The sequence below is a fragment of the Perissodus microlepis genome, chromosome 12 (genome assembly GCF_051167445.1).
Source record: "Perissodus microlepis isolate ML-2025 ecotype Zambia chromosome 12, ASM5116744v1, whole genome shotgun sequence".
Taxonomy (NCBI): Eukaryota; Metazoa; Chordata; class Actinopteri; order Cichliformes; family Cichlidae; genus Perissodus; species Perissodus microlepis.
Genome location: NC_140472.1, coordinates 717,581 through 741,071, shown reverse-complemented (window position 1 = coordinate 741,071; position 23,491 = coordinate 717,581). Strand labels below are relative to the sequence as shown.

Sequence of the window (23,491 nt, the reverse complement as noted above, 5' to 3'; positions counted from 1 at the left end):
CTCTCCACTGAGGAGTGGTGGAAGGCCAGCAGCAGCTCCTGGTCCAAGTTTTTCTTCCTCAGGACACGGAGGAAGTGCAACTGCTGTGAGGTTGGTGGTGACGTAGGTGCCTGAGAAACCTGAAGGTGGAGACAGTTTCCACCTGTTTTCCATTTATAATGAGAGGGAGTGGACTCGTCTGTGCCTCCTGAAGTCCATGATGAGTTCTTTGGTTGGATGTTCAGTTTCAGGTGGTTTTCTGAGCAGCAGCAGGACAAATTCTCTACCTCTGCCCTGTACACTGTCTGATCTCTGTTAGAGATGAGACCGACCACGGTGGTATCATCGGTATATTTAATGATGACGTTGGTCGGGTGGGTTGGAGACTGGGGCCGGTTGGTGAGGAGGTCTTTGACCCAGGGGAAGGTGGCAGAGGGGATGTTCTGGTGGTCCAGTTTGTTGATTTTTGGGATTTCAGTGTTAAACGCTAAACTGTAGTCCACGAGGAGCATCCTCATGGAGCTCTTCCTGTTCTCCAGATGGCTCAGTGCTCTGTGGAGGCTGATGGTATCCTCTGTAGGCTGATTTGCTTTGTAAGCAGACTGGTGGGTATCGAGACAGGAGTGGAGGCTGAAAGCCTTTATTGTCATTATACGCAGTATAACAAGATTAAAAAGCAGCTCCATAAAAGTGCACGTATGCTAGCACATTATAAGAAAGCCTATAATAAAATAACCATAAGAATAATATAAATACACAGTACAAGAGTGACAGAGTTTGAGCACCGACAGTTTAAAACACAGACATGAGTTCAGAGATATTTCAGTGCAGATTACTTTGGTGCAAGGTTGAGTATGGTGATAGCTTTGGGGAAGAAGCTGTTCCCGAGTCTGTTCTGGCCCACATGGATCTGAAGCGCCTGCCAGAGGGCAGTAGGTTAAAAAGATGGTAGCCGGGGTGGGTAAGGAGGGCAGGGTGTTTCTGGCCCTGCTGAGACAACGGGAGTTATAGACGGCAGACGAGGAGGGCTGGGGGCAGTCGATGATTCTTTGTGCTGTGTTCACCACCCTCTGCAGTCTCTTCCTGTCTGCCTCTGTGCAGCTGGCGTGCCGCACTGTCACTGCATAGGTCAGCAGGCTCTCGATGGTGGATCTGTAGAAGGTCACCAGCAGTGTTTAGTTGCTCCTTCCTGAGGAAGTGTAGCTGCTGCTGGGTCTTCTTGACTAGTGCCGTGGTGTTAGCTGACCAGGAGAGGTCTGCAGAGATGTGGATGCCAAGGAATTTGAAGGACTCCACTTGCTCTACACATTCACCGTTTATGTGCAGGGCGGCACAGCCTGAAGTCCAGGATGAGTTCCTTGGTCTTGGTGATGTTAAGTGCCAGGAGTCTGTGATGTGCTGAGACACTGAAGTAAAGATGCCACTGAAGGCTGTGAGGGGGGAGTTGGTATATTCTCATTAACTATAGCTGCCTTTCCCAGCAGCAGGTTGGTTTTTCTAGTCCATGCTAGTTCCACTTCTTTGCCATTGATGTGCACTGGTGTGTACATCCTTCTTTCTCCTGAAGCAGATGATCACTTGATCCTTCAAGTGATCATCTGCTCATTGTTTGTGCTGATCAGCATCACCACCGTTGTCATCAGCAAATCTGACCGTGACACTGGTGTTATGTGATGGGGTGCAGTCATGTGTGTACAGGAAAGGGCTTAACAACAACCTTGTGGGGCTCCAATGTTAGAGCGGGGCGTGATTGGTGCTCATCCAGACTGTTAGTCAGGAAGTGCTTCATCCAGAGGCAGATGTTGGTCTGTTTGCCCAAGTTGGACATTTTGAAGAAGCCTGCTGTACAGGGTGGTGTTAGCAGCACACGCAGCAGCCATGCACATGTCCCTGGCTGTTCGATTGCACTGCAGTTTCCATTTTAAGCTATAAATGCTGACAGATTTTGCCTCAAAGTTATTGCGGTGCTGCAGTCACAGGGTGATCTACCAACAATAATAATAATTTACTGACAAAGATGCAGCAGGTTCACTTCAGTGATAACCAGCTTTCTGCCAAGAGGAAGAATGATCAGCTCGAAAATCAGCAGACCTGAGTGAGCGATGTCAGCCTTTCCAGAATAATCCGGTGTAAGCTCAGGTTCCTGTTTCCCTGTGAAAACAGCAGGGCAGTGTGTACAAATGAGAGGACGGTGAAGGAAGATGTTTCTTATAGCTTCAGATACAAATCTGTGTGCACTGTGCAAAGGGCTCCGAGGATTAAGACACAGATGCCGTATTTATCCAGAGAGAGCAGCACAAATCTCCTTTTAAAAAATCATTTCTGATAAATCCTAACACTGTTGTTTTCTGTATGTATTATGTTGCTTTCTTCATCCACCCTGACACTGCAGTGTCACGTTTTCTGTCTGCATGTGTTTGATGTTCACATTCAGTGTAGGTGGCAGCATTTGTGTCTGTGCTGTGGAATGGAGACTTTGAAAAAGCACTTCATCATAGGCACAACTGTAACTATCTACTATAGAGCTGTTCGATATAACGATATATATCGTGTGACGATATAAAAACGTCTATCGTTTCATTTTACGCTATCGTTTGTTTCGTGGTGTCGCAAAATAAACTGTTTACAGCAATATTTTTTCATGGTCCTGATGGTCACTGTAGTGGCTATATTAACTTCCTAAAGTTCTCTCTTTCTCTTATATTTAATATAACCACAATACAGACGGACAAGCGCCTGATTTTATGCGTTGTCGTTAGCAACAACGACGGTAACACCATGGCGTGTCCGCTTGTTTATGTTCCACATAAACCTTTCACAATAAAGCTCAAGATCCTGTTGAGACTTTTCAAAATAAACTGAATCACGTGACAGAGCAGATTATTTACGGATGAGAATTAAAAAAGAGCCGCCAGGTGCTAAAACATAAACCTTAGACTCAAACGTTAGAACAGGCTTTTCCCCGCAGCACGCCGTGTAATAAATACTCACAAAGAAAACGGCGCCGTTACAACTTATGTCTAAAAATGTATCGTTTCATGCATCAGTTTAAACACTCGACTCCAGCTACATGACGCACAGCTGGAAACACTTCACCAAGTCGAGCTGCCCGAGATTCACAGAATTTACAGAAAATGTTACATTTTTGTGATTTATATCGTTGTCGGGACGATAGAATTCTTATATCGGGATATGAGATTTTGGTCATATCGCACAGCCCTAATCTACTATACACTTAAAAAAAATAAAGCAACATGTTGAAACACATCAGATCTCGATGGGTCTTGATGTCACTCATGTGCTTGTATGCATGGCTGATACGGTCCAGGCGTGCTCTTAATGAGATGATGGATGGTGTCCTGGGGCTCTGCTCCCAGATCTGGACCAAGGCATCACCCAGCTCCTGAACAGTCTGAGGTGCAACCTGGTGGATAAACTGAAACATAAAGTCCCCGAGGTGTTCTGTTGGATTTAGGTCTGGCAACCACAGAGGCCAGTCAATGGGTTCAATTCCTTGATCCTTTAGGACATTGGTGTCCAACTCCAGGCCTCGAGGGCCGTGTCCTGCAGGTTTTAGATGTGTCCTTGATCCAACACAGCTGATTAAACGGCTAAATTAGCTCCTCAACATGTCCTGAAGTTCTCCAGAAGCCTGGTAACGAACTAATCATGTGATTCAGGTGCGTTGACCCAGACTGAGATCAGGACACCGGCCCTCCAGGCCTGGAGTTGGACACCCCTGCTCTAGGAACTGCCTGGATACTTGAGGTTGACTGTCGTCGTGCACCAAGAGGAACCCTCGACCCACTTCATCAGTGCACCTTGGACAGCAGGTCCAAGGAGTTCATCCCGATACCCAATGACAGTCAGGGTGCTAGTGGCTAGCCTGTAGAGGTCTGTGTCCCTCCGTGGACATATCCCCAGGCCATCACTGACCCACTGCCAAACCAGTCATAGTGAACGATGTTACAGGCAGCATAAAGTGTAGTTACACCCATTACTGTAACAAGTGCAGTGTGTTACTTTGTAACAACTGTCCGTGTTATACTCATCCACGTTATTGAACAGAAAACGAGGCTGTATTTCATGTTCCTGGAGCTTCTTATCAACAGAGTGTCATGCATTTTAATGTTCTATTATAATGATTACATGTACCTCATTTACAATGAAGCAAGAAAAAATGCAAATAAAAAATTTCTACACATTCAGGCAAAAATCATAAAAATCCCATCCAGACTTCTGTACTTGGTGTACGTAGGAATATCTAAGGACTGGCTACTTGTCTATACGCAGTATTTAAATACTTGTGTTTACCACCTGTGATGAAACCAGTATGTGGCCTGTGTCCAGTTTAGCTGGGACCTTTTTCAGATGGAGGAGCTCAGTGAGGACTGCAGCCTGAAGGATGATATGGTGGATGGGGACCTGGGTGATGGGATAGGAGTCACAACAGCACTCAGCTCCACTAGGATGAAGAGTGAAAGAGTGAGCGGTCGCTCAGAGAGTCGGCTGCTCAGAACAGACCCGCTGCAGTGCAGCAGTCGAGCAGGAGAGGCCGTCTGGATTCCTACAATAAAAACTGCAGAGACACAGCAGAGAGCCCAGCGGGAGCTGTCATACTTTGGTACGACTTTCTAATGTGTGTTTCTTACTGTTGTACAGAAGACACCAAAGAATATACACCATATCAGCACATTTCACCATTTTTAATTATAACTGGCTAACAATTTAAAGGCCTTGGATTTCTTCAGTTGGACGAGAAGAAGCTTTTTGCATCAGCAATGAAATGTCTTCAAAGAACATCTGAAATCTACTCATTCTGTCTTCAGTCAACTTAGCAGTTTGTTTCAAACATCCTGTCCCTATGACTCGCATCTCTGGCTTTTTAGAAATATTTGACATAGTGTTTCAAATGTTATCATACGACACTAGTTACACAGCTACGCTAGCTAGTGTGGGTTCTGCAGCCTCTGCTCAGTTTGAACGTCTTTGACTACACTGACAATGTTGTCTTGATAAAAGAGCGTCTTCTGTGATTGTATAGGCTCACTCGTTGACCTGTCTAAAGACGAACTCAAGGAAAGACTACAGGAAGCAACTAAGGTAGGAAAAAAGTATAGCTAACGTAACTAATGTCAACTTGATTGTAGCCTGGAAACTAACAAGTGCTGCTTCTTTGTTGGCAGATGATAGATGTACTATGCTGTGAGCTTGATGTAGCACACCGTTACTTTGAAGGAAAATATGAAGCTCTGAAGATTCTGCAAGGCAAGGTAGAGCAGCACATTACAGCTTATAGTAGCTGGGTTAACTTCTTTGGACTCTATTAACAATATTTACTTTTAGGACTTTTGGCAAGACATTACGCCAGATTGAACTAAGTTTTAATATAAATTATAAAAAGAAAATGGAGTGAAATAAAAGTTTGATTCTAAAGGAGAACATGACTTAGTGTTTGGGGAGAAACCCTGTTGTCAAGAACAGCATTAAGACATTTCTTGTTGTTGGTCTCCAGGTTTGCACATATGTTAGAAGGATTCTGGCCCACTTTACAGAAACTCTGAATCCTTTAGGTTTCTTGGCTACTGGGTGGCAACTTGAAGCTTCAGCTTCCTTCATAGGTTGTTCTGTAGCATTGAGGTCTGTAGATCACTCCGTGACCTTAATATGCTTCTTCTGTAGCCATTCTATTGTTGCCTTGGCAATATGTTTTAGGTCATTATCATGCTAGATGATCCATCCTTGACTGATCTATAGTGTTCAGGCTTGGGAAGGAGGTTCTTGTCCAAATTTTACAGTACACGCCCCCATCCATTGGCCCGTCGATGCTGTGAAGTGTCTTCTTGAGCAGAGGAATTGCAAGATATCAAATATCACAATCCCCTTGGTTCTGCCTACTTTCCCTCTCGTTACAATCCGACTACACTTCTCCAGTCAATGACATTCGATATCACTGCTTTAGATCGTACTGCTATGGATCAGTGAATCCACGTCTTCCTCTTCTGGAACACTGCTTGATCCATGTAGAGGAGTCTTGTTGGTGATCTTAGTGAGGGGTTCAGGCTATGCAGAACAGCAGTGGGGACAGAGCATCTCCTTGCTAAATCCCGAACTTCATGGCTACTTGTGGAATTGGCTTGAAGTTTCCCTCTAGTGTTGTTCGTCACATTCCTATTGAGTTCTTGATGAAGGCTCTTGGAGTCCTGTTGATCTTATACAGTTCTATGAATCATGACATTATTATGCGTGAGGCGCTGAGTGATAGGCTTACTTTAATCAATCCAGGCGCTGCACAGTTTGGTTTGTCTGATCTGCCAGTTTGTCTGAATTTAGAAGAAGGAAATCTTGGGACATCCGTGCCTTTATGTCTCTAAGACATGTTGGTAGTTTAACTCATTTGTGTCATCTGTTTGCATAGATGATTACCATTCCTGTGTGAAGACTCACGATTAATATACAAAAACTATCAGACAGAATTCAAACCAGTGCATCACAGTTCCTTTAATACACACATTGATGGTTTGGAGGAAGTAATTACTGAAGTTGGTACCGTCATTGGACGAGAGAGAGAGAGTCTAAACAAATATAAACACTTATTTAAGCCCACAGATTTATCCAGAATAACCAAACGCAATTAGAGAAACTTTGTGGCTCGTGTGTTTGAAATTAAAGGGGAAGGATTGACTTTACTTTGAATTAAATTATTTTAAATTTCATTGTACAAGCAGTGCGTGCCTTGTGTGTCCTCATAGAACACCCCTGATTAAAAAGTATGTGCACGTCATGCATTTAATGTAAGACTGACCCGTATGTTTCACGTGTAAAAACATTTTCCTTTAGTCAAACTGAAACTAGTTTCTGTAGTTATAAACTGCATAAAAATCCCACAGAAATCGGTTGATGCCTGAAAACTATTGTGTGTGTTGTTCACAGGCCATTCTTGACAAAGCTACAAGTCACACTAAAAGTGTGCTGCAGAAAACTGAGGAGAAAGCCAAAGCACTCGAGAAGGTAACGTCATTTCTGGTTTATATAAGAGCAACTCAATTAAAAGTACATAAATAAAAAAAAGAAAAGAAACTCAGATAAGGTTGTAAGGAATCGATCTATTAGTGCTAAAATTCTTCTTTCCTGCTCAACATTCATGAACTAACTAAGCTTTTCCTGTTTAACACAACTCTTGTAAAAAGATATTTTTCCATTTGCAGTTACATGCTGACCAGAGGTTATGTTATCAAGGGGGGTTTTTGCCCCCTGTAGGGTCTCCCACGGCAAATTGGTCCTGGGTGAGGAAACAGTCATAGAGCGATTCAGAAGACCCCTATGAGATCAAAGGAGCAGTTCACCCTGCCTAGTATAACATTACCGGGACCCTAAACCTAACCCCGGGAGGTTGCTCACGGGCGAACCTCTGGTGGTCGGGCCTTAGCCCATGGGGCCCGGACTGGGCACAGCTCAAGAAAGGGGCATGAGCCTATCCTCCTGTAGGCCCACCACCCGCAGGAGGTGCCGTAGGGGTCGGGTGCAATGTGTGTTGGGCGGTGGCTAGGAGCAGAGGCCCTGGCAGACTGATCCCTGGGTACAGACACTAGCGGTTGGGACATGGACTGTCACCTTTCTGGTGAGAAAGTTGTCTGAGTTAGTGCGTGAAGTTGAGAGGTACTGGATAGATATAGTTGGGCTCACTCTCCAGTCTCCTGGAGAGGGGCTGGACTCACTGCACTGGGTGAGAGGCGGCGGGCTGGCGTGGGTACCCTAGCATTCCCTCGGCTTGCTACCTGTATGTTGTGGGTTCTCCCGGTGGATGAGAGGGTAAGCGCCGAATGACGGCTCAGAGTACCCGGCCTTCTTGGCCGGGGTCCTTGAGGGTGCCCCAACTGGGGACTCTGTTGTCCTACTGGGAAACTTCAACGCTCATGCAGGCAATGACAGTGAGACCTGGAGGGATGTGACTGGGAGGAACGGGAGCAGCATTTTGTTACAGGACTTATGTGCAAACCAAAGTTTGTCCTTAACATGTTCAAACATAAGGGTGTCCATAAGTGCACGTGGCAGCAGGACATCCTAGGCTGCAGGTTGATGATCGATTCTGTAATTGCATCATCAGATCTGCGGCCATATGTTCTGGACACTCGGGTAAAGAGAGGGGCTGAGCTGTCAACTGATCACATCCTGGTGGGGAGTTAGATCAGGGGGTGGGGAGGATGCTGGACAGACCTGGCACACATAAACGTATAGTGAGGGTGCGCTGGGAAGGTTGGCAGAGGCCCCAGTCTGCGAGATCTCGAACTCACACCTCCGGCAGGGCTTCAACAGCAGTTTGAGAGAGACTGGCGACATTGAGTCCCACAGTCTGATCCTTGGGATTAATCTTGACAGGGCAGCAGCTCTGATGCACAGGACGTTTACCCGCCTTATCTCCCATTTCAAAAATAACATTGCTTTGTTTTAAGCAATTGAGTTTCAAACTGGGATGTTGACAAAAGATCAAACTCTGCTTGAAGTTTCAGGTGTTGATCATACAGAATGGGAGTGGGAGAAATGTGTGTACATTTCCAATGGTTGATTCAAAAGCCCAGTTGTTTTGTCTGTGTTGGCCGTTTTTCTGGTGAGAGGGAAAAGAGATGGCCCGCTCCCTCAGATATGCCTTACAAGCCTCCCATAAAGTGCCTCTCAGGGGTATCATTTATCTGAAAAAAGGTGGAAATTTCCACCAAGAAAAAAAATCAAGGGTTGGTAAGTAAAAAGCAAATTTATAGTCATCCCAGGCAGGGGCGTAGACCTCATCAGCATAACTGGGGTGTCAAAAAGATGAAAAGATGCTGCCACAAAAGACCCAGAATCTTCAATCGAATGTGTCGGTTTGAATCTTACATTCTCAATAATGGCCCCCTCTTGAGTGAAATACATGTCCCATCCAGGATCTGGTAAGACGAGAGACCTCAGAAGGTTTAAGGAGGGTTTCCCCCCCAGCTGTCTCGGGTGTGAGAGCGCCCTATCTGTCTTAACTATCCTGTTAACTCCCCTAAGAGTCCACGAAACAGTCCTGCAGCCCTGGTTTTATGTTACACATCTATTCTTGTATAGGGATGACAGACTCGTGCTGTGATGATGCCCATATAAGTTGGAGAGCCTCCCTCTGCCATCCCCGCCCCCACTTCCCAAATACCCTGTATGAGATCCCTTTAGAGCTCCCAGTTCTTTGAGCACAGAGATCCCCTTCTCAGTGCACCTCCCGCTGGTTGTGATTCAATCCTTCTGACAAAGATGTTGTTCTAGGGTGGCTGTTGGGGTGGCTGTAGCCCAGATGGTAGAGCACGTCACCTACTGACTGCTCCAGTCTGCATGCCAAATATTCTTGGGAAAGATACTAACTCCCATGTTGCTCTCCAATGCATCCATCAGAATATGAATGGGTATGAAAGTTAGACAGAAAGCACATAGAAACAGCATAGAGGTGCTTGTGTAAATGGGTGTGAATGGGCAAATGAGGCAAGTTGTGCTTTGAAAGGAGCCTTTTTTAATCGCAGTGTAGCATCAAGTCAGTAATGGGATGGTGATCTGGTCAGCTATGTAGCACAGGGGGTTGTTAATCAGTTAATAGCAGATGCACCAGAGGGACAACAATGAGAAAGCCCCCAAAACAGGAAGGGTTTACTGGTGGCCACTGACTTTTTTTTCCTCCTGATTTTTCTGATTTTTTTAGTTTTGCATTTGGCAAAGATCACTGTCTCTACCAGTAGCATGAAGCAATACGTGGACCCTACAAAGGTTGCACACGTAGCCCCACTCCTCCAGGATGGCATATGTATACGTACAATGCCAGAAGCTTTGCTCTGTCTCCCATCAAGAGTATGGAGGAGATTCAAGGAGACGGGATGCAACTCTAGAAGAGCTGGACAGGGCCATAGAAGGTCCTTAGCCCATTAGCAGGATCAGTATGTGCTTCTTTCTGCCAGGAGAAACAGGAAGAGCACTGCCAGAGCTACAAAATGACCGAAATGAACAGCCGGTGACTGTTGTGAATGTCTCTGACCGACCAATCAGGACCAAACTTCATGACGTCCTCTAGTGCAGCGGTCCCCAACCCCCGGGCCACGGACCGGTACCTGTGTGTGAGTCGTTTGGTACCGGGAAAGAGGCTCGGGTGTGAAATGTATGGTTTTCAGGGATTTTATCGTTTTTATCATTAACTCTGTTTCCCTGGGTCTTTTCCAGTGTGTTATGAATGAATCTTCTTTTTTTGGTACTGGTTTTATTTTGTTGTATTTATCTGCGACACCTGAAAGGCCGGTCAGTGAGAATATTGTCGGACATGAGCCGGTCCGTAGTACATAAAAGGTTGGGGACCGCTGATCTAGTAGCCCCAGTGCTCACTGCCTGGCATTTATCATAGAACACCAGAACTAAAAGGTCCAGCACTGGCGCCCTGTGGTGTTTACAGATGAGAGGAGGTTCACCCTGAGCACATCTGACTGAAGCAATGGAGAATGATATGTTTATGTAACATCGTTCAGCGTGACTGGTTTGGTGGTGTGTCAGTCAGGGAGGAATATCCATGGAGGAGTACACAGACCTCTACAGGCCATTAGGTACTGGGATGAAATCCTTGGATCCACAGACATTGTCATATGCTGGTGCAGTGATTCCTGTGTTCCTCCTGGTGCATGACGACGCCCGGCCTCATGTGCTGAGAGTGTGCAGGCAGTTCCTGGAGGATGAAGGAATTGACACCATTGACTGGCACCCACGCTTGCTTGGCCTAAATTTAGTAGAACAGCTCTGGGACATTGTTTCAGTTCATCCAGCAGGTATCATCTCAGACTACTCGGTTTAGTGAGGCCCTGGTCTGGAGGAGATGCTGCAGGACACCATCCATCATCTCATTAGGAGCATGCCTGGATGTCATTGGGCATGCACAAAGCACCTGAGAGCCAAACAAACTACTGAGCACTATTTTGAGTTGCTCAATGAAATTTCAGACTGCTGCATAATTCTTTTACTTTGATTTTCGAGGTGTCTTTGAAATCTGCCCTCTACAGGTTGAATTTCATTTTCATGATGTGGCATCCTTTCATTCTTAACACATTATTCATGTCAGTATAGATATCAGCATGATGTTTTTCCCCTACTGACATCTGAAGTGGTCCTTTTTTCAGCAGTGTACTAGCAACCCAGCGTTAAATGGGAATTGCTCTCTGAGAGCATTTTTAGGTTGTCAAAACAAGCATGAAAACTGTTAAAGTTTAACCAAGTCAAGGCGACGACAGAGTTAATGTGTTTATTGTAACAGACACTGACGTCATCATAGTATCAGAAAGTGTATGAAATGTGGGCGATTAGACTGTAGATTTGAAAACTGATCAGAAACTGCAGATAAATCCTTCATCACTTGCAGGAGGTGAACAGTTTGCAGTGGGAGCTCAGCTTCTCTCAGGCTCAGATGAAGAAATCTGAGCAGTCCTGGGAGCACAAGCACAACAGGTCAGATTAACTCTGCATACACTTCTGTCTCTGGTCTCTTAACTGCATTATAACGCTGCTGCTGTTATGATCAGAATGTCAGGTGACAACAAGATTCTGACTGACAAGTTGCAGGAGATGGAGAGTGAGAGCCAGCAGCTCCGAGCAGAAAACTCTGGTAAATGAGTCCAACACATGTAGATGCTTGTATAAGTTGTATTTGATGCAGAGGGTTAACGTGTGTCTGTCTGCAGCCTTGAAGCGACAGTACGTGGAACTTCTCTCCATGCTGAATGTGAAGGAGCAGAGAATTTACCAAGCCACCAAACCTCAGTACAGCCTGGACACCGAGTCAGGTGTTCTGGAGGTGAGAAACGATGGGGGAGGTCGCTGGGTGGAATAGCACGCTGTCCTTCTCAGCAACACATAAAAGCTGCTTAAAGCATTTGTGGTGATTTGAATGTTGTTATGGCTCATCTGCTTTCTAGCATTGACTCTTTGATGCAGTAAGTCACAAACCGATCAACATCAGCACAGCTTGACTCTCTTCCATGTACACTTCTGAAACTCCATGTAAAGACTGCTTAATTTTGATCGTGTAATCGTTCATTTAGGAACGGAACAAGACTTTACCCTGCCAAAGAGCACAGCTGGGCAACACAGTTAATTATCATTAACTTGCACTTGTACTCAGTAGTATCCTTTCTAATCTCTGTTTTCCAGTTGACTGTACTGGGAGCCTGCCAGTGTGTGTTTGATACTGAACCGTGTCCATGTAGTCGGACTGCTGCTGCCAGCAGGAAGCAGTTGGTCCAGTTACAACAGGAGGTAAACGTCATGTAACTCTATCACTGCACCAAGTTCCAACTTTTTTTCTATTCGGGTCAGTTATTATCATCTATGCATCGTTCAGTTTGATTCATGAATTAAAAAAATGTAGAATAATCAAAATATTGGTTTTGGAACTGGTTAAAAATATAATTCTCCAACAGCTTGTGTCAGAACAAACGACCAAACATCCTCCAGCTTCTGTCTCCTGAGGGGCTCCAGGCAGGGATGCCCACTCTCCCCTTCACGGTTTGCAGTTTTTATCCAACCACTAGCAGCAGCAGGTAGACAGGCTGCAGTAATGAAGGGCATCAGATGCAAGAATGTAGAACATAAAGTCAGTCTCTGTGCAGATAATGTGCTTCACAAACCAATCTCTCTGAGATAGTCACGCTAATAAACTCTTTTTCAAGAGTTTCAGATTATTCAATAAACTGGTTAAAATCTACAGTTCTTCCGTTGAATTGCTCCTTCCATAATTCTTCTTCTGCCCCACTGCAATCTGGAAATATTAAATACTTAGCTATTAATGTTTCTACTAAGCTTGCAGATTTAACTAAATTGAACCACATCCCAGTTCTAAAGAAAGTAGAAGACAATCTGCCTAGATGGAAATCTTTACCCATATCACTCATGGGAAGGGTCGCTGCAATAAAAATGATGGTCTTGCCAAAAATAAATTATTTATTCTCACTGATCCTGAGTGAACCATCACCAGACTGGTTCAGATCTCTGGATTGGTCTATTTCTAAATTCCTTTGGAAAGATAAACCCGTGTATCAGATTAAAAACACTACAAAGGACCAAGGACAAAGGACTAGATCTGCCTAACTTTCAACAATACTTCTTAGCCAACAGGCTTCATCTCAGGATGGTTTAAACACCCTCTTAGATGAGCCCTGGGTAGATGTAAAACGGGCACTTTGCACTAATCCAGAGATTTCAGACCATTTATCAGCTCGAACATCAAACGACATGATGCTTTAAAAGCATCAATATCAGCTCTTCTGACAGCATGGTGGGAGTTTGTAACAATAACAGTCTTCATTAATCCCATGCAAACGTTCACCTATCTGGAACAACCCTGACATACTACAGAACAATGATATGATAAACCTCCCAGATTGGAGTTGTAAACCCCACCCCAACCGGTCGCAGCAGATGGCCCCGCCCCTCCCTGAGCCTGGTTCTGTCGGAGGTTTCTTCCTGTTAAAAGGGAGTTTTTCCTTCCCACTGTCACCAAAGTGCTTGCTCATAGAGGGTTTCTCTCTCTATGTGTTATTGTAGGGTCTGCCTTACAGTATAAAGCACCTTGAGGTGACTGTTGTTGTGATTTGGCGCTGTATAAATAAAATTGAATTGAAAATAAAGGAATTAAATACTTGGAACATATATTCAAAGGAACAGATATTGTTCCGTTTGACAGTAGTTATACAAAATGTGTTTAACAAGAAAAGACTTTAGAATATCAACTAATTAAATCTATAGTAAAAAAAGAAATTTAAGCCTGGTCAAGTCAAATTACAACTACCACCAAGTGCGGTATAATTCCTTAATTTCAAACCCCCTAAATTGCTGTGTAAAATATATAGGACACTCTATAAAATCAATGAATCAATATCCCCTCCTGTTGCAAATGGGAGGCGGATCTATCAGCCAGCTTAGACCAAAGCTTCTGGTCTCAGACATGTTTAAAACCTTTCAAGTGATTAGAAATCTACAATTACAATACGCAATACTACACAGAGCGCACCACACAGGTCAGCAGATGTTCAGCTTGGGTTTTACAACAACTGCTTACACTGTCAAAACAATATACATGACAATTGCATCCACGTTCTAGGTTCAGAGGTTTTGGTGAAGGATATGTGAAGACTTATCAAAGTGTCTGAAATGTAACATTTTAGTTTGCTTATTGGGCAACTTATTATGTCCCTGTGGAGATGAATACAGTCCACATGGCTCTCACTGTCCTCATGACTGTCCTCATGAACTGGTGCACCAGGCCTCCCCCGGCACCTGATCCAACTCACCATCAGATGGTGATCAGTCGACAGCTCAACCCCTCTCTTCACCCGAGTGTCCTGAACACATGGTCGCAGCTCTGATGATACAATTACAAAATCATTCAATCATGATGTTCATTATGGACAAACTGTGGTTTGCACAGAAGTCCTGTAACAAAACGGCGCTCGGGTTCAGATCCAGGAGGCTGTCCAGTGGGAGGTCTCACCAGGTCTCACTATCATCGCCCAGCGTTGAAGTCTCTCAGTATGACAACAGAGGCCCCAAGTGGAGCACCCTCAAGGACCCTCTCAAGGACCCTGCCCAGGGACTCCAAGAAGGCTGTGTACTCTGAACTGTCATTTGGCGCATAAGCACAGACGACAGTCAGGACTCGTTCCCTGACCCAAAGGCGAGAGAACAAACCCTCTCATCCACTGGGAGAAACCCCAACATACAGGCAGCAAGCCGAGGGGATACTAGGATACCCACCCCGCCGCCTCTCACAAAGGGCAACTCCTGACGAAGACAGAGTCCAGCTCCCCTCCAGCAGACTGGTTCCAGAGCCCGAGGTGTGCTTGAGGTGAACCTGACTCTTTCTAGCCGGTACCTCTCAACCTCACACACTAACTCCTTCCCCATCAGAGAGGTGCCACTCCATGTCCCAGTCGCTAGTTTTGGTAGTCGGGGATCAGGACCCCAGGGCCTCCACTCCTGGCTGATAAGGTAGCGATTCACGCTAAATGCCAAACAATGACATGCTATTTTTCCTATAATAAACCAGATTTGCATTGAAAAATGATGCCCAGAACCATGGAAACATGAAAATATTTTCTTTAACCCAAAGCAGGAAATTATTGTTCTAATAGTTACTGAATGTTGAATTTGAATAAAAAGCCCAGCAGAAACCTTGAGGAGGAGCTTCATCTGCCTCATCTGCCCCACCTGGGAAGAGCTTCAGAAAGGAGAGACATCAGAGGCAAGAAGAGGGGTCCCTATTTGCCTCCAACTCTCTCAACAACACCAACGACCAGGACCAGGGACCACGACCTTCCCCAGTCCCCCAAACCCCTGACAGGCCATCACCCTCCTCCCCCTCCCTTTCTCCCTCCTCCCCACACCTGAAATTCACTGAGGAGATGATGGAGCGGGTCAATGCTGGGCTCAGATCTACCCCCCGGCCCAATCCCTTTTTGTCCCCCATAAACCCCCCACCAGAGCAGCCAAAGGTTCGCCATCGAGCCCCGCCCTCAACAGAGCAATCGAGGTCACATTGCCCAGCCTCGCCCCCCCTAGTTCCTCCTTACCACCTTCATGCTCTGTCTCCACAGTCTGATGTGTGAGGTGTGGAGGGGCCGGGCTGCGAGGATTATGGCAGTGGTGACTTTTCCCAGGAGAAGCTGGGACCCTGTTTACTAGAAGGTTTTAAAATCTCTGTACTTTCAGGTGACAGAAGGAGACATGTGGCCTGGTCAAAACACAGAGAGCTGCACTCTAAAAGATCTTTAAACATAGTAAACATACCTCGTGTGCCACAGACTGCTCCCAAACATGAGGGGACAAGTAATGCCTCTAAAACACTGAAGTTGGCTTTATTAAACGTTAGATCTTTAGCTGGGAAAACATTTTTAATTAATGATTTAATCACTGAGCACAGCCTTGATTTTATGTTTTTAACTGAAACTTGGTTGGACCAAAGTAACAGTGGAGCTGTTCTCATCGAGACGACCCCCCCTAACTACAGTTTTATCAGTGAGGCCAGGGTGAGCAGGAGAGGAGGAGGGGTCGCTGTCTTATTTAATGAATCATTTCAATGTAAGCAGCATCTCCTGGAAGTTTTCAGTCTTTTGAATATGTGGCTTTACAGCTGAAGGCCCCATCCAAAGTTGTGTTTCTTAATGTTTACAGGCCTCCCAAATACTGCACAGACTTTTTAATGACCTCAGTGAACTGCTGTCTGTGATCTGTGTTGATTTCGACTGTGTAACTATTGTTGGGGATTTTAACATCCATGTGGACAACCCTCAGGACAAAGGGACTAATTTTAGTGCTGTGGTTCTGTCTGAATACAGACAGTGGAAAATGTCAGTGTTAGTTTTACTGGATCTCAGTGCAGCATTTGGTACAGTCGACCACAACATATTACTCAAACGACTGGAGAACTGGGCAGGTCTCTCAGGAACTGTACTAAACTGGTTAGAAACATACTTAGAAAACAGGAAATACTTTGTATCAACAGGTAACTTCACATCTGAGCAGACAAGTATCACATGTGGAGTTCCCCAAGGTTCCATCCTGGGACCCCTTCTGTTTAACATTTACATGCTCCCACTGGCACAGATTATAAAGAACAACAAAATAAACTATCACAGCTATGCAGATGACACACAAATATATATCACAATGTCACCAGGAGACCGAGGCCCTGTGCAGGCTCTTGGTAAATGCATTGAGGAAATTAATGACTGGTTGTGCCACAATTTTCTCCAGCTAAACAAAAACAAACTAAAGTAATCGTCTTTGGAGCCAAAGAAAAACGATTACAGGTCACCAGAGAACTTCAATCTATACACCTAAAAACTACAAACCAGGAGAGAAATGTGGGTGTAGTGATGGACGCAGACCTAAACTTAGAAAAACACATTAAGACAATAACAAAATCAGCTTACTATCACCTCAAGAATATTTCAAGGATAAAAGATCTGATGTCTCAACAGGACCTGGAAAAACTAGTCCATGCATTCATCTTTAGTAGGCTTGACTACTGTAACAGCATCTTTACAGGTCTACCTAAAAAATCAGTCAGACAACTACAGCTCATTCAGAACTCTGCTGCTCGAGTCCTCACTAAGACCAAAAAAGTGGACCACATCAGTCCAGCTCTGAGGTCTTTACACTGGCTGCCTGTCCGTCAGAGGATAGACTTTAAAGTCCTGATGCTGGTCTATAAAGCTCTGAACGGTTTAGGACCAAAATACATCAGTGACCTCCTGACCCAGTATGAACCTTCCAGATCCCTCAGGTCATCTGGATCCGGTCTTTTATCAGTTCCCAGAGTCAGAACCAGACACGGAGAAGCTGCATTCAGCTTTTATGCTCCATATATCTGGAACAAACTCCCAGAAAGCCTCAGATCAGCTGAAACACTCAGTTTATTTAAATCCAGGTTGAAGACTCACCTGTTCTCAGCTGCATTTGAATAAAGCACCAAATCCACACTTAAGCTTAAATTTCAAAACTTACATTTTAACTACTGATTTTATCTACTGTTCCTTTTTTTTTTTTTTTTTTTATCATTTTTAAATCATGCTTTTTATTTGTTTTTGTTTTTTAATGTCTCTGTAAAGCACTTTGAATCACCTTGCTGTTGAATTGTGCTATACAAATAAACTTGCCTTGCCTAATGTACATATACAGAAGATCATTCAACAGCTACTGATTAAACTCAGATAAGACATGAGTCTTAGCATACATCAAACCTTATAAATCAACATACAAACCACATTATTAACATGATCAGTCACCATATTATGACTCCCACAAGCAGGTTTTTGTATTCCTGTGATTCCTGGTTGGTGGTTGGACAGTACGTCCCTGTCTTAAAAGAGGGCAGACCTGGCAACATATGACATTACTGGAGTTTAGCAAAGTCCAACATTTTCAAAAATTAGATCTCCCCTCATTGGTCTACTATCATTCAAACTTAAAGGAAGCCTTAATATTTAGGAACAGTCATCTCTTCTTATTCCAGAATTTAGTTTCCTTTCTCTTCTTACTCGCTTAAATATATTTGAATAAGATATTCTCCCCAGGACCCCTCAGAAGGAGGGCGTCCCAGTTTTTGTTTCATCTGTAGGTTTTCTCTTGAGTGTCAGTCATTAAGTAGTTTCTCTTGCACTCGGTGCACCGTGTTCAGGATACATCTGTGTCCACTGTAATGTTTACCGTGGTATGAAACGTTAGTGTTTGTATGTTTTACAGCTGGATGCTCAGCGTTTAAGGAAAGAAGAGGCCTTGATGGTTGCAGATGCTTTTCGCATCGCCTTTGAACAACAGCTGAGGAAGCGAAGTGAGGAGTTCCTGCTCGTAGCCGAGGCCAATATTAAGAAATCAAATCACTCTAAAGCTGAAGGCAAGTCTGCTGTCAACATAACGTCCTACACTAACTGGATCGTTTGCTTTTGGAGTGGTTCTGGTTCTTCTATAGCACCTTTCTACTCTTCTGAGCGCTCTAAGCAGTTTACACAACTTGTGCATTCACCCATTCACACACCAACTAACATTCACACACACATTCATACTCCGATGGATGCATCGGAGAGCACTTTGGGGTTAGTATCTTGCCCAAGGATATTTGGCATGCAGACTAGGGGAAGCCAGGAACCGAACCACCAACCTTCCGATCAGTAGATGCCTGAGACGCCTGAGCTACAGCCACCCCAAGGAATTAATCTCTTATTTTAATAAGATTTAATTTTGGGGGGTTTTGCCCAAAAGTGTAATTTTGGGCAGTGTAGAGTAGACAGGGAGGTGGGGCCCACACGAGGCCCTTAATTATTAAATTGTTAAAATGCTAATGAGGCTTGTTTCTTCAGATTTATATGATCCAGTCCAAGAAACAACAGGATACGCTGCTCGGTGTTGGTAAAGTAGCTGTGTCAGGGTTTTAAAGATGGTCTTTCTTTTTCAAATTACAGTAGAGTAGATGGAATCAAACTTTCTATTTCATAATAGAAGATGATCATTTCTGAGAACACACCGTAGTTGTGTTTGCGTATGAATTCCAGACAGTGTTGTGGGAAGTATGTTGAGCATTGTTTGAATTTGCCCTTTATTAGGTCAGAGAAACAACTCTCCCCCGACCCACACAGAATCAGCTACAATAACTAAAGATACACATAGACTTGATTTATTATTTTAGGTGAAAAAATAAAAATGGTGCACAAATACTTAACAAGGTACCAAAGAAGTACAAAGACAAACACTTAAACCCCCTAAAAAGCTCAGAACAGAAGCTGCCACTGATGCGCCTCTCGTGGCAAAGCAAAAACTAACTTGTGTATTGAAGCCACGCAAATTTGACCTCCGTTCAAAATAAATGTAGATTTTTCCGTGGAATAACTTTGGACAAATCAGACACAGTCTCACTGATGGAAGCAGTTTGTTTTAAGTGATAGTAATTATGCAGAGGACGGTGGACATTACGCTCACTTGTCTTCATTTGTCTGTTCGGATATCAAAGCTAAAGGAAGCTGGCACGGGAACGTTTGCACTGCGACAGTGAAAACGATGTAAACAAATCATGTTACAAATGCTTCTCAATCTGTTTTGTCTACAGGTGCCAACAAGAGTCCTTTAATAAGTGTAAGTAAGAGGCTGAAGGCATTGCTCCCCTCTGGTCTGGAGATGAAAATGCCTGATGAACATTTAGAGACTCTCTACAAGCTGCTGGACTTGGTTAGTATCTCGTCGAATATCTTCAGTGTTATCGTGAGAAAGAAAGAGATCGAGGCCCTTTGGCTTTATCTGGACACCGCCTCTGTAGTCACCACTGCTCAGCTTCGTCTGCACAAATATTTCTCTGTGATAGAACGGTTTCATCAAGAAATGTTAATTTATAGAAAAACTCCGAAAAATAAATACAAATGCTCATCTGTAACCTGACAACAAAAGAAGTCCACTAGTGACCAACCGTCTGCAACAAAGTGATGTGCAACAAGCTAGTTGGTGTCTCTGTGGGTGGGCCTTTGTAACAAATGTTTTTTGACTTTTAATACTGTGTTTTCTGGTGTAGCTGAACGACAAGGAGGAGGCCCTGGCCCACCAGAGGAAGGTGAGCATCATGCTAGCCCACAGCGCTGAGGAGCTGCAGAGACAGTTGCATCTGGGTTCCAGTTGCCAGCTGCAGGACCCACCAGAACCCAGGATTCAACAGAGGCAACCCCAAGGTCCACTGGAGAACCAGAGCCAGTCTCAGAAAACATCTGAGACATCAGAACCTGAGGTTCAAGTGTCATCAGAGCGCAAACTCCACAGTCCACCACAGCTCTCTGAGTCCAGGACAGAATCAGAGGGTGTGTGAGGCTCATCAAAGACTAGCAGTGAGATACTGGCTAATTACAGGAGCTTCAGCCAGTTATCGTCCTGATCTCCCCACATGAGGAAATACACTGAGGGCTCTGTCTGAGCACTCGGGCTTTACTCTGAAGTCCCAAACTGTGACAGGTTCATTTGTGACCTGTCCAGAATATGCCCCAGTCCTATCATGGCTGGAGTTGCATTATATGTTGCATTGCATGTTCATCCAATATTATAATTTTATCTTAGTCTGTAAAATCAGTTGCTTACACAACACATAACACAACATCAGCTCTTTGCAAGCATTTGAAACCAAGGCTAGCGACGGCCCAGAGTGACGTTAATGTCTCCTAAGCAAAGCTGCCATCCCAGCCAGGCAGGCCGTCTGATTATCAACCCGACTGTTATGCAGTCAGCCTCATAGAGCTAAGATAGACAAAAGTACTGGGCTACCTCGTTGCCTTTGAATTCAGGTGTTTAATTCCAGATCTTAGCCACGCCCTCTGCCTTTATATTTCATCCTAGAGTCTTTCTCACTGAATTTGAGGGTGATACTGTAAGGTTTGATCCATGATCAGGGGCTTTGTGAAATTTCTTCCTCCTAAATGGTCTCTAATCAGCTGTGAGTTGTGTAATTGCAGAGTGAAAGTGGAACCACACAGTCATGAAACGACAGCATGCAGGAAGTTACAGAGCAGGTTCAGCGAGTGCTGCGATGCCCACTGTGTAAGCGTTGCTGTGTCAGTGACTCGTGAGCTCTCCTGGCATGCATATAAACAACATGCCAGTGTAATGGCACACAGCTGCTGTAGGTGTGACATGTAAGCTCTGGGGCCATCGTGGCTCAAGAGTTGGCAGTTCGTCTTGTAACCGGAAGGTTGCCGGTTTGAGCCCCGGCTCGGACAGTCTCGGTCGTTGTGTCCTGGGGCAAGACTCTTCACCTACTGGTAGGTGAAGAGTCTTGCCTTGAATAGTCTTGAATAGTGGAATTGTACAGCGCTTTGAGGGCCCCCGAAAAGCGCTGAATAAATGCAATCCATTATTATTATTATTGTACTGTTGTCCATACACGTTGCATCTGTGCAGATTCTAAAGCATGCTGTGGCTTCTCCTCTGCTGACAGACAAAGGTCAGCTGGGAAACACTCGGTCCTGCTATGATGTTATTTTGACACTCACCAACTACTTAAGCATTGTTGTACAGACCACGTATCAACAAGCTTGAGTGTTGGCTTGGCTTCCAAAGTCCCCACATCCCGATCCAGTCGAGCGTCCCTGAACTACAGATCAGGGATCTAGTCCATGCCTCGACAGGACAGGCAGCTACAGAGAGGCACCAACACAATATGAGGCAGGTGGTTCAAACCTGACCAGTGTAGGTTAAAGCACTGAGAACAAACAAGTAAAATGAACATACATGAAAACTCGATTATGATTGGCAGATGAGATCTGGACTTTGGCTGATTGTTATTCCTACAATCGAAAACACGTGTTTGGGTTGCTGGATCAGCTGTTCAGGTGAAGGACAGGTTTTATGTTTTTAGTCTGGAAGATTCCATCTGTCGTTGAACCTGAAACTGCTGTCATTCCTACAAATCCTGCAAACTGCAGCTCAGGAAGTAACCAGCAGAGGGCAGTGTTTGTGTGTGCGTCTCTGTGCATTCATGGCTGTGGTACCTGCAGCTTCCAGCTTTGTGTCACTGAGCTAACACTGTGTTATTGACATTTCTGTTCATCTTTACAAAATATCAGAACTGTAACCCTGAGATATCGACATTATAGTTTAATTTAATGCAAAGAGACGATCATATGGTGGATTTCTAGACTAAAAACAGTCAAAATGTTTTTATTATAGTTTCCAAAAATGATAAGTGAACCATGTGATACTCAACCACAGATGTTTGTTCCTGACAGCATGAACATGTCGTTTAGTTCCTCATCATGGTGCCACATACTTTGAGGTACCCGTCACTACACCCGAATAACAGCTGACTCTGCCCGTTTCATTGGTTTTTACATTTATATTTACACCATCTCTTCTCCAAAGGAAAGATGAGTTACAGCCCTGGATTTCTCATCATTTCTCAAACTGCTTCTCAGTTTTGCTGATATCGACTTGCATATAGTTCAGTATATACCAGTACAAACTGACTTTGTGGATTTTAACCATTTAAACATGTGAAGTTGACTGTTTTTACATTTGTATGAAGTATACATGTCTTCACAAAGAGCGCGGTGGAGTGATTTTCAGATAAAAACTTAGAAGGATTGGAAAACGAGCAGTCTAACCTGTAACCTCCAAATCTGTATTAAAATGATTTGAACAGAGAAAGAATCACAGAAGTACATAAAAAGACCTTTCGTGGGTTACAACTTTGATATGAACCTCGTGCAAAAGATGTTATATGTATGTGTGTGTATATGTATGTGTGTGTGTGTGTGTGTGTATGTATGTGTGTATGTATGTGTGTATCTCTCTCTGAGACATTCACAGCACATCTTGTTTGTGTACAAAGTAAATCAATAAAATAAATGTTTTTCTTGACTCTTTGCTCGAAGTTCCAGCTGCTGCTTCAGCAAATGAAGCCAATAAGACGAATGTCAGTCACAGTTCACCAGTGACAACAGTGACTGGATTCTTTAATCAGCCTGCGACTACTTCCTGAAGTGATAGCTAGCATCTGAACTCTGTACTGTGTCATTTCCACCTCCTGTGTCTGCCCCATTAGCTTCAGATAATGGCCAAGCTTTCCACACAGGCTGGCCCGCAGCCTTGGAGCGCTAAGCATCACTGATTGCAGGCATTCTGGGAATTGGACTGACAGCAACCAAATAAATGGAATGAGAACTGAATTGCAATAGGAGGTAATGCTATGGAACAAACACGCTGTAAATGACAACTTCTAAGTGAAAGAAAATCAGCATGTTGCAACATTTAGTCATTATTATTTCTATTTATTCATTTATTTGTAACTGAAAACATCCAAGACAAAACCAAAACACCCTGTTTAAAAAACAACTGTGAAAATGATCATGTCACTTCATTTTATCCTCCATTGAACCATCTGCTGCACACTGAGAACAACATGTTTCCCTTTGAAATGAACCAAGTTCATTTTTTAAAATTCTTTCATTGGTCC

At 44.2% G+C, this 23,491-nt stretch overlaps 1 protein-coding gene across 1 annotated transcript; it reads left to right on the top strand.

The window, feature by feature from the left end:
- The first annotated feature begins 3,203 nt into the window (after positions 1-3,203).
- ccdc125 (coiled-coil domain containing 125) lies at positions 3,204-22,950 on the top strand. Its single transcript, XM_084947155.1, has 11 exons — positions 3,204-4,603; positions 5,024-5,082; positions 5,166-5,252; positions 6,913-6,990; positions 11,378-11,463; positions 11,538-11,620; positions 11,697-11,809; positions 12,166-12,270; positions 18,256-18,406; positions 19,613-19,731; positions 20,069-22,950. The coding sequence occupies exons 1-11, from the start codon at positions 4,351-4,353 to the stop codon at positions 20,354-20,356; spliced, it is 1,422 nt and encodes a 473-aa protein (XP_084803281.1). The 5' UTR covers positions 3,204-4,350; the 3' UTR covers positions 20,357-22,950.
- The last annotated feature ends 541 nt before the right edge of the window (positions 22,951-23,491 follow it).

Coding starts and splice junctions, on each gene's coding strand:
- ccdc125 (XM_084947155.1), top strand. CDS start 4,351: ATGGAGGAGCTCAGTGAGGACTGCAGCCTGAAGGATGATATGGTGGAT. Junction 5,083..5,165: donor GACTACAGGAAGCAACTAAG/GTAGGAAAAAAG, acceptor CTTTGTTGGCAG/ATGATAGATGTACTATGCTG. Junction 11,621..11,696: donor GCTCCGAGCAGAAAACTCTG/GTAAATGAGTCC, acceptor GTCTGTCTGCAG/CCTTGAAGCGACAGTACGTG.